This window comes from Medicago sativa, chromosome 8 (assembly GCF_051527215.1).
Source record: "Medicago sativa cultivar Bolivia chromosome 8, Bolivia_mono, whole genome shotgun sequence".
Taxonomy (NCBI): Eukaryota; Viridiplantae; Streptophyta; class Magnoliopsida; order Fabales; family Fabaceae; genus Medicago; species Medicago sativa.
The window spans coordinates 30,730,910-30,742,715 of NC_140756.1; the positions used below are offsets into that span (position 1 = coordinate 30,730,910).

The window sequence follows — 11,806 nt, forward strand, 5'->3', positions numbered from 1 at the left end:
AAACAAGATAAAAAGGTAAACTCAAGCGGTCCGTTGTTTAGGACTGGCAGCTTGAAACAAGATAAACTCAAGCGGTCCGTTGTTTGGGACTGGCGGCTTGAAACAAGATAAACTCAAGCGGTCCGTTGTTTGGGACTGGCGGCTTGAAACAAAAAGTAGACTCAAGCGGTCCATTGTTTAGGACTGGTAGCTTGAAACAAGATAAACTCAAGCGGTCCGTTGTTTGGGATTGGCGGCTTGAAACAAGATAAACTCAAGCGGTCCGTTGTTTGGGACTGGCGGCTTGAAACAAAAAGTAGGCTCAAGCGGTCCGTTGTTTCGGACTGGCGGCTTGAAACAAGATAAACTCAAGCGGTCCGTTGTTTGGGACTGGCGGCTTGAAACAATGATAAGTGAAGACCGAACTGAAGTGGCACGATTGAACATGACTCTGGGTGACTGATGCAACCATGTACGAATTGATATTGTGTATATGTTGTGTATGCATGAGTGTATGAATGTGTGAAAGTATTAATGTATGATTGTATGAATGTGTGAATGTATGGATGTAGCTTGTACGACTATATGAATTGTATATGACAGGTGACTCGATGAAACGAGACAAGACAGGTAAGATGGGAGACAGACTGACATCGCAGTACAAACACTCGGCAAACTTCCTTGGAGATGATACTATTGTGAATAAATCAAGCCGTTGACGGGGTAAAAATATGGCACAAGGTAGCAACTGATGCCTCCTACGGATAGAGCCCATTGTTGACCAAAAGTTTGGAAGAAGTCGCCATTCGTAAATCAGCGCGGAATGCTTTTCCCTTGTCATGCTTCGACAGTCATTTTTGTATTTGTTTGAAAATCCCTAACTTTTGCCTGGACCGCCCTTTCGGGTTTTCAGTCCACCGGGAGTTTATTCCTTTTTTGTGCCCCTAATTTTTGCCTGGACCGCCCTTTCGGGTTTTCAGTCCACCGGGACGCTCTCTATTGCCTAAGCCGCCTTTTCAGGTTTTTCGACTCAGCGAGCATTGATTTTTTTGTATATATTTTTTTGACTGTGAAAGCATCTTGCTCGAAGCAGAGGTCCCCTCCATTGTGTTTAGCCATGTTTATCTTCCGGAATGTAGCCATTTTTGAGGCGGATGCTGATGTACGCTTCGACTACTCACAAGTTCAAAGAGAGTGTGTTTGTTGTTCATACTTTTCAAAAGATTAAAAAAGGTTTTTGTATTTTGAAAATTTTTGCTTCAAGTATTGCCATCAAAAATAGAAGAAATTTTGCAAATACAATAAAAGAGAGTTCCAAATAAATGGGCACAGGCTCAAATTTGATGAATTGAGTGGTAGCTTACCAATGGCATGGCTCCACGGATCTTTGAAAAATTTGGAAAATGGTAAATATATGGGAAAGGTACATTGAACACAATAACCGTTATACTCCCTAACAACTTTGAATGCCCCAGTTTCGAGTCTTTGATCTGCAGATGCTTCCAATCGGAGGTTCTTTGATAGCAGGTATGCCCCAAGTGGATTGTTCCTGACTGGATGCAGTTATTTGTCATGATCCTTAACTTTTGCATAGATCGCCCTTTTGGGTTTCAATCTATCAGGATAACCATCATTTTTTTTGTCTCTAATTTTTGCCCTCATAACTAGGCATCCACTTGCCCCTAGAGTCTGGAAAGTAGTACAAAGTTCCCTTCTTGAAATTCATGGGGACGAACCTTTTTGTTAGAAGCTTGTTTCAAACCTCTTTTTGATATATTTGTACAAGGTCGTCATGCGTTTAAACTCAATCAATCTTGGACTTTAGCAGAACTCCTATTGACGGAACTTCGATCTCCGCGGGAGGCAGGGTGTCCATGTTGTATACTTGAGGAAAGGAGGGAGGCTGCCCCTGTTGAAATGTGTAATGAAGCATGATACTCCTGTGAGGCAATCGTAACATCTCATGCTAGTCTTTGTAAGTGACTGCCATCTTTTGAACAATGTTCTTGATTTTCTGTTTGCAGCTTCGACGGCTAAGATGCCCCAGTATGTGAGAGATCTCATCGGGAGTCTCTTCATTCCCTTCTTCAGCTTCGGATACAAGGAACTCAAAGTTGGAAGAGAGTACATGATTAAAGTGTTCAACGGGTTTATTAATGCATGATTTGATTATTGATTTTGACAAGTAAGTACAAGTTATGATTATGCAGATATTTACGAATGAAATTTATTTTTTTTGGTTTTTTGTATTACCATTTTTCCAGGAAAAGCACAAAATAAAAACCAAGTCGGGATCAAAACGACCTTTTCATTAATGATGGAAAACACATGAAGCAAAAGGCCCTACACAAGTTCACTTTTGTCTCGGGCAGAACAAAAGGATTTTTTTGAAAAGCAGCAAACAACAAACCAACACATTATTTGAACAGATAAGTGGTAGAAGGAACATAAAAAACGACCCAAATGTGGCTTGCAAGTCCGAATTCAATCTTCGAAGAGCAATATATTGGCTTCAATCAGCTTCTGTACTTCAATTTTCAAAGATAAACAGTGTTCGATGTCATGGCCGGGTGCTCCTTGATGAAAGGCACATGAGAGGTCAGGTTGATACCTAACCGGCAACTCGTTAGGCACCCGAGGAGGCTTTCAAGTTCGGACAAGGTTCTTCATGAGCAAGATGGGAAGCAGCTCCGCATATGTCATTGGGATTGGGTCAAACCGCATCTTTGGAGCCTGCTGTCGAGGCTGTTGTTGATGTTGGCGTTCGGGCCCCTGCTGGAACTGCGGCTGCTTTGACTCGGCCTGGAGCGTTGTGATCTCTTGTCCACACTTATCCCTTTTTGTTTGCACGAGTGTCGTAGGTGCGAGTTGGCCTTGGACGAGGACAGTCGGACCACTTTTGAAACAGATTGACCTTTTTGGAAAAGAAATTTTGAGAGACTCGGAATCGAGACTATGAAATGCAAAATGATGCATGATGCTTATGCAAAAATAGACACCTTTTTTTTATATCGAAGGACTTTGAAAATTTCATTGAATAATTTAGAGTATTATAAGATAATTCCCTTTGAACAAAACTGAGTCAAGGGATAGACTCCAAAGTACATCACAAAAGGCTAGAAAATAACATAAAGTGGTGAAACATCTGGGAGACTCTTGAGCTCTTGTAGTAGACTACTCCTCAAAATCTGGGTGGGCCCCCGCGAAGAAATCCATGCACTCCTTTTTGCTGATAAATTGCGCAAGCGTCACACTTTGGGCTTGGATCTGAGCATTTTTCTCGATCAATTGTCGCTCTTTGATGAGGAGCTCATGCTTGAGTTGCAGTATTTCCACATCTTTATCCCCTACTTCATACATAGCTTCTTCGTACTTCCTTTTCCAAGTAGTACACACACGGTTTAAGTCAGCCATTTTCTCCTGGTACTTCTCTTGGGTACTGAGGGGTAAGGGTAAAGGTAGTTCCGGGGTAGTTGAGGACAAGTACCTCGGTAGAGGGTAAGGCATCATATACTCAACAGCTCTATCGATAACCCATTGGGTATAGGTTTCATAAGTGAGGTCTGACTTATCCCCCAATTGATTGTTGTTTTTTCTGCTGATGGTATGCCAAGCTTTCATGAACTGGTCTCTCATACCCTTGCTATCTGTGAGGTTGAGATAGAATGTGCCCTCCAGTGCAATGTTGCAAGGCTTTTCTTTCATAGGATACCCGAACTGGCGTCTAGCTAGGATAGGGTTGTAGCTGATTCCCCCATGAATACCGAGGAGATGCACATTACCAAAGTCTCCACATGAGTCAATGATGGTTCCAGTGTCGTAAGCTGGGTTGTACCAAACTACATCGGCTGGAGCAAGGGACATGATTTTCTCTGAGTATATAGCTTTGTCTTTGGAGAGGTAGAATTGAGGTAGGTGTGAGATGTACCACCTATAGAGTAAAGGTGCACAACAAAGGATGGTTCTTCCCTGTTTATCGGTTCTATGGTGGATGGAGTGGTAAGTATCAGCAAGGAGAGTAGGGACCGGATTTTTGGTGAGGAAAATTTGGATGGCATTAGCATCGACAAAACCATTAACGTTGGGGAAAAGCACAAGGCCATAGATGAGCAAGGCCATGATGGACTCGAAAGCAAGGGTATTCTTTGATGTAGAAAAAATGTTGGCTTTACTGATTAGGAATTTGGAAGTTAGCCCCTGGATTTTCTCTTTCCCTTTGGTAGTGAGGTTATCAGTTATGTCGGATATCTTGAGGTGAAGGGCTTTTGCAATATCTGATGCCTTAGGGGCCCCCTCGAGACCACTGAAAGGTACTATATCAAGTATGGGTAGACCGACCAAATAGGAATATTCTTCAAGGGTGGGGACAAGCTGGTAATCCGGGAAGGTGAAGCAGTGGAGGAGAGGATCATAGAATTGGACCAAAGTCTTGAGGATCCCTTCGTCGAACTTTGTGTTGAGAATCTTTAGCAACTTCCCATGATGAGCCTGAAAACCTGCTGGATTAGTGATGACATCTCCTAAACTCCTCAAGCTTTCCAGATCTTGGCTTTGGAAGCTATACTTCTTAATACTCCTAGTAGTCATATCTACAATGTTTACAAAAAAAACTTGTTTAAGTCCTTCGATATTTTTTTAATGAGAAAAAGTTTTCATGAATGAATGCATGTATGCATGATTGTGCTAATACAAACAGTGATAATATGGTGAGGTTAAGTCCACATGTTGGAGTCAAGGGCAACAACGCCATTTGGTAAGAACTATGGTTTCATCTGTACTTGTAACAAGGGTTCTACCAAGTTCCCAAATTACAACTACCCTTATGAATATATCGGTATATAGGAATGCTCCTAGTCCAATATCATCCACAAGGAAGTCTAGTTTGAGCGTAGTATCGCGTGACAACTAAAGTCAAGAATGCTCTTGGTTTAGCCACCGCACTACGTCCTAAAAAGGCCAAGATGGGTTAAGGGTTACTAAGGTCCACGGCTTCGACGGACACTCACATTGAAAGTAATAACGTCGACATGAATGCTCATGACAACAAGAGTACTACCTTTCGCGAGGCCTCCACCGAGTAGGGTTATCACATGTGCACATGGTCCAAGAATGCTCTTGGTATGACACTATGATTATACCCCGTCCTATCTTATATTTCTCTCAAGTCCGGGTTAGGACTTAGCTCACCACTCACGTTAAAAGAAAGAAGAAAGAAGAAAGGAGAACATATATACAGGTATTTCCATCTTTGATTTTTTATTTTTTAAGCAAGTTATAGCACAAAAATTAAACAAGACCAAGTTAGGCTCAACCCTCTTAGGGGATCCCCAGTGAAGTCGCCATTTCTGTGGCGTCATTTTCGGAGATCAAAGCTATTTAATTAGCGTTTGACTCACTTTTTATTTCACGACTTTGAAAAAATTTATTTAAATTGGGGGTCCGGGGGTTAGTTATATTTAGGGAAGGTATTAGCACCCTAAATATATGTAGTACTCTACGGGAACCTCTTGATTTTATCTAAATGGTGTGCTATAAACTTGCTTATTTTGAAAATGGATTTTGAAATGATAAAAGAAAGGAGACCTATTTTATCTACATTTTATTGATTTGGAAGGACAAGTCCCTTGCCTACGTACCCGTGAGGGATCAAAATCACGTAGTTCGTGGTAAAAATTGACGTTTGATTGGTTGAGTGTTTTTTATTAGTTTTTGAAAAAAGGTTTTAAAGTAAAAAGAAAGCCAAAGTGGCAAATGAGTATTTGTTTGTGTTTTTTTTATATTAAAGAAAACGGACTCAAAATAAAATTAAATTGATTGATATTTGATTAAGAAAAGAAAAATGAAAAGGACGTCACTTGATTTATGATCAAGGTTTATTTAAAAATATTTTTGTGATTTTTGCCTATTTGCATGTTTTTGTTGTTTTTGAATAATTGGACCAAAATTAATCTAACGGAGCTGAAATGTAAAGCGTAGGTACCTTATGGTGGTGTTGGACCACCACAAGGACCTTCTACCTAAACTAGCAAGTATAAAAATAAACATGCACCCACACACGCACACATGCACCAAAACTATTACAAAAAACCTATTAATACATTCTATGGTCTGCGAGAAAATAAATATGCATGATTTACATCAAACCTAAATTTACATTCTATGTTGTGTGCAATAAAGAAAGATAAATTACATTAGGGCCTACTTTATACATTCTAATTTCATGCAATGACATAAGAATAAATTAAAATGCATGATAAACTAGACTAAAAATGCATGAAATATTTACATTCAAACTTTAATGTACAAACTAAATTCTATATGATAAAAATAAATGACATAACAAATAAACAAACATGCAATGGATAAATGAATGAACGATGTATATGCTAATAAATATAAGAAATAATAAGGTGCAAAAGACATAATAGTAAGATAAATAAAATGCAAAAGATTTTAAAATGCATGAATCATATAAAAAATGCAAGGGAATTTAAAAATGCATGAGAATGATAAAAATGAGATTGTGGGGGTGCAGGCAGTAGACAGGGGGATGCAGGAATTTAAACAAAATGGGAATTGGGCTTAGGGAACCTTGCTGGGTCGAGAATACATGGGTCATGGGTCGACCCAGTATGTCTAGTATATAAGGGCTGTGGGACAGATTTTGTTCATTTGAAACAAAATTTCTCTCTCTTCTCTCACGTTCAATTCTTTTCTCTCTCAATTGTCCTCTCTTCTCTCTCTTCTTCAACATGAAGAACACGGTGGTGTTCTTTCTTTCCACCCAGAAACCGGCGAGGGAGTAAGGTGGTTCCGGCGGTGGTCGGCCGGCCAGTACGGCGGCGCACCATGCCGGAACCCTTTTTTTATTTTTTTTTAATTTTCGGTTTCAAACTTCCTACTCCTTTCTACTTCTATTCTTCTCCTATTTCTTCTTCTGTTTTTTTTGTAACCCTCAAACCCTTGTAAACTATATATACACAAACAACACAAATGATGAAAAGAAACTACCTTTCACTATGTTTTGATCTGGCTTTGTTCTGTTTCCGTTTGTACTCGGTTTTGAAGATTGATGCCGGTTCCGATTGTGTGGTTCGACCCTGCGAGGCTTTGTGTATTGATGGCACCGGTTGTTGGTCGTTGTTGTGTCCGTCGATCTGATGATGCTTGGTTACGTGATGTATGTGTTAGAGCTGTGCTACGATGTTTTGACTGCGTGCAGGTACGATTTCGATGAATCGATTTCGGTTTTGATGGTGTCGGCTTGAAAACCTTGTGTGGTGGTCGATTGGGTTAGGTGTTGTTGATGAACCTGGTTATTGAGTTCACGGTTGTAGCTTGAATGTGTAGATGTTGTTGTGCGGCTAGGGTTTTGAATTGTGGTTGTGTTTGTATTCGGTTTTGGGAGGGTTTGAGGTTTGTGTTCGGTTGGAATTGAATGTGTTATGCGTGACTGAATTGTGTAGGTTTTTTGAGATGATTCTGTTGATTTTGATGCAGGTTTGGGATCGAGATTGTGTTGTTGAAAAAATGGTTGATGAGTTGTGCGATGAAAACGTTTGGCTCGGTGGATTTGTGTGATAGACTTGACCGTGAAAATGGTTTGTTTCTTTGTGAATTTCGGCCCCCTTGACTGTGTGTTTTGTGCAGGTTTTATAGTGCTGGACTTAGGTTTTGGGGTTTGTTAATGAAGAGCAAAAACTTGTGCTTGAATTGGGATGAGAAGGAGGAAAAAAATGTGATTCGGTTCCTAGATTTTGAGCAACACGTTTGCAGATGTACCTGGACATATTTTTTGACTCCATGGACACTATTTGGACTTATCTCTTAAAAAACAAACAACAATAATAATAAAGATAAATATGCATATATTTTTTGGATTTTTATTGAATTAAAAAATGAGATAAAAATAGAAAAATAAAAAAACAAACTACGCCTACCTCTAAAAAACAACAATTAAAAAAAATGAAAATAATGATGAGGACTAATTTAAAAGGAAAAAATTGAAAAGTTAAGATTAGATTAAATTAAAAAACAAAACAAAATTAAAGTTAATTAAAACTTAAATAAAAGATGGAAATTAAAAATAAAAATAATGAGAGAAGAGGGTCCAACTCGAAATCAGACATGGGGTATTTTAAAATACCTCTCTGCCAAATTTTTCACTGAAAAAGTCAAACACTTAATTAGGTCAAAGGACACGTGTCGGTGTATGAATGTAGGATTCTTAGGTCAAAAATTGGGGTATGACAATGAGTATATGGTTATAGTTTATAAATGACGATGTTGATGTAATTTGATGATTATGATAAATGGAGAATGATGTAAGAAACTCTTGTGTGATTAATGTTGTTGATTCATGAAAGTATGTATATGTGATCTTTGAAATCCTATTATACTATACTTGAATTCGTAGTTTCTTAATGTTGAATGTAAACTTATCCTCCAGTGGTTGTTTGGTTAACCGTCTCGCCATTGAAAAATGGTGTAGACGTGCAGGCTCAGGACGCTTGAGATGACGTGAGTACCGAGGATTAGCTTGAGGACTCCTCTTTTCCTTACTTTTGGAGTCCAGATTAGGGCTCTGATTAGGACCTTTTTGGGATTTATTTCTGTTTATATACTTTGTTGTCTTAGTTCGATGTATTTTGAGATTGGATTATGATGTTCAGACCCTGTAATGATTTTGGAGATTATTGCTTATTCCGTTGCAAAACTTTGATGAAAAATATAATATTCATGTTTTGAGTTTTAATGATGTAGCACCTTGATCACTGTAATCTCCCGCTTGTCAGTATCGTAATAGTACCAGTCAAGCGTGCCAGAGGACGAAAGTTCATGGAAGACAAGTGTAATGGAGAATATTTATTATGTGATGTCAGCTTAATACGAGTTATATACCAATGGCGTGTTAAACGTTTAAGACAATGGCAAATTGGTAATTGCATGCAAAAGGATATTTATTTGGTTTTGGTCCAAAATATCTCATTTTCCCTTAACCTTTCTCTCCCTAGGTTTGGCAAAGGAAGTTTCTCCTCCTTCTCTCTACTTGACCGCCCCTTTCCCTCAATCATGTACCATCAAAGCTTCCAAGTTCATGCAATTGGTGGCTTAGCAAGCAAGAAACAAGTGGAAGAATGGATTTAGGCATGGTTTGGTTGGAAAGCTATGGATCAAGAATGAAGTAGAAGTTAGGGTTTGAGCTTGAAGCTTGAGGAAGTGCAAGAAACTTGTTTAGGTGAGTTCTTAGATAGTTTAACCTTCCTTTGGGTTGTGCAATTTTAGCAAGAAAACAAGATTTATGTTAGTTTAGGCATAAAGAGAATTTTAGTACCCCAAAGCAATTCTTGTTGATTATGTGTTAGATTGCCATGAAATATGTTTATAAATGCCTATATATGTTTCTAGATGTTCATAGTGCATTGCAGGATCAAATTTGACGTGTTTTGGGTCAAAATTGCAAAATCAGCACCACAGACCCGAAGAAACTCGCTATTAGCGAAATTATTTTGCTAATAGCGAAATTTGCCTGAAGAAAGTCACTCCAGGGTCGCTAATAGCGAAATCCTTTGGACCAGCCAGCATGCTTTTGGCTTGTTGGCTCTTTGTGGGGTCGGTGGTGCATTCTGAAGGCTTTCTTTCATAGTTTTACAACTTTATAACCCCAAAACAACATCTAAGCAATGCACATAACATCAATTGATCTTTGAATCAAGAATCATGGCAATCTTAGCATGTACATCAAGGAAGAATAAGAGAGATTAAGCCGAATTACTCGGGTAGCGATGAACTAAGAGGGGAAATAATGTAGAGCCTTGACATAGCGTGTCAAGAACTAGAATAGCTTGTAAAGAAATAGAATGCTATGCATGAGCAATATGCTTGATAAGACGTGGAGTGATATAGAGTATTCTCTTCGTATAGGAGCTAGAGTGACCATACGAGTATGGCAAGACGTGAATTGATTAGATATCTCTTCTCATAGTAAGTTAAGCAAGCATATAGCTTACCTCTAGTGGGATCACTTAAGGATCCGAGGTAAAAGAGATAGCATATTTAGATGTAATTTTCATGCATGCATAGACCAAGACTTTAAAAGTTAAAGGTGTCATGTCTCTTGTAATCCTTCCAAGGTTGGATGCAAGGGGTTCTCATGGGAACGGGGTTAGCCGTAAGAAACCCGCATGTCACTAAGTAAGCAAGATGTAGTTGTCGTGTCTCTTGTGATCCACACTAGGTTGGACTCAAGGGGTTCTCCAAGGGGAATGGTTTAGCCGTAAGGGAGCCGCGCGTCACTACAGGAGTGTAGTTGGTTATACCTTAGATAGGTTTCCATCGGTTAGAAGGGATTGTGCTCGGGTTTACTCCACCTCGGGGCCCTCCGTAAAATGAACTCAGATATTGTTCGTTGTTCAACGCTAACTTAATGAATGAATCTGATTATATGCATATTTATTAGATATTTATATGTTATGTCATAGAGCCTTGACGTAGATCGTCAAGAACTAGTAGAGCATTGACCTAGATCGTCAAGAACTAGTATGATAGCAAGATAAGATATGTCGATAGACACAACGTAAGTATGATTAGAGCAAATAGAGAAAGTTATGTTGATGACGATCTTAGGTTTCCCCTAATCGTCCGGTTTAGAATCGTGTCATGATTATGTTATGCTTAGGCCTCGATATGTAGAGCGTATTCTTGGCAATGCGGTTTTAGATTCCCTTTGACCGCCATGACACGTATAAGAAGTGAAGCCTATATCAAGTTAAGAAGAATCTAATGATGGCCCTAGTGTGCACGACCGTCTAAGTATGCAAGTCCCCACACACGTATAATCAACAACAGGTTGTATTGTAGACACGTGGTGACCGTAGGTTTCCCCCGAGGTTACCTATAGCCTAGGATTAGGTAGAACTCACTGAGACATTATGTCTCATTCCAATCCTTATTTGTTTCAGATAAACAGGTTGGATGGCAAGCTAGTAGCCGAATGGGTGTTTCAGCAAGTGTTCGTTCGTACCCCCTCCAGGATGATATGGATAAGCAAGGACGTATTTACTATACTTTAGAAAAGTTGAGTTGTATTATTATTGAACGAAAGCACATTGTTGTATAGTATATTCATTCGAAGTTTTAATGTTGTAAATTTTTAATGTATCCAGTACTAAACTAATGCACACGCTAAACTTTCTAGATACGTTTAGTGTGGGTATTACAATCACTATATGAATTAATTGTTGTATTTATAATAAATATTATTGGTGTGGTTCAAGGGTGTTACAATTGCGACTTGGGTTGCTTTTATCACATGTGTATGAGAAAGGAGTATTTCGAGACTTTGGAGTTAAAAGAAGGTGAAGTCGTTCAACTCATAAACTACAAGGCTTGCAAGGTCCAAGGTATGAGTACCATTCGACTAAAGATGTTTGATAACTGTGAATTCCTTTTAAGGGGTGTGAGTTATATATGGTTCTACTGTAACTGATCATGCATCGTTAACTAGTGAAGGATCTCATAATAAATCTAAATTTTGGAATTTAAGGTAAGGGCATGTCAGTGAAAGAGGTTTAGTAGAACTAGCCAAACAAAGTTTGCTAGGAAAAGAAAAATTTAATAAGCTAGAATTTGTGAATATTGAGTACTAGGCAAACAACATAGGGTGAAGTTTGAAAGTGATATGCATTATTCTATTAAACCCTTTGAGTATGTCCATCCATGTTTGAGGTCGTTCTAAGACACTTACTCATGTTGTTGAGTGATGAACTTTCTTAGAAAAAATAATTAATACACAATTATTCAATAAAATACAAGTTAGAAAAAATAA

The 11,806-nt window shown here is 38.8% G+C and overlaps 1 protein-coding gene across 1 annotated transcript; it reads right to left on the reverse strand.

Moving 5' to 3' along the window:
* Positions 1–3,153: 3,153 nt before the first annotated feature.
* On the reverse strand, positions 3,154–5,220 carry LOC146898328 (uncharacterized). The gene has a single exon (XM_085736543.1). The coding sequence runs from the start codon at positions 4,564–4,566 to the stop codon at positions 3,154–3,156; it is 1,413 nt and encodes a 470-aa protein (XP_085592669.1). The 5' UTR covers positions 4,567–5,220.
* Between the last annotated feature and the right edge of the window lie 6,586 nt (positions 5,221–11,806).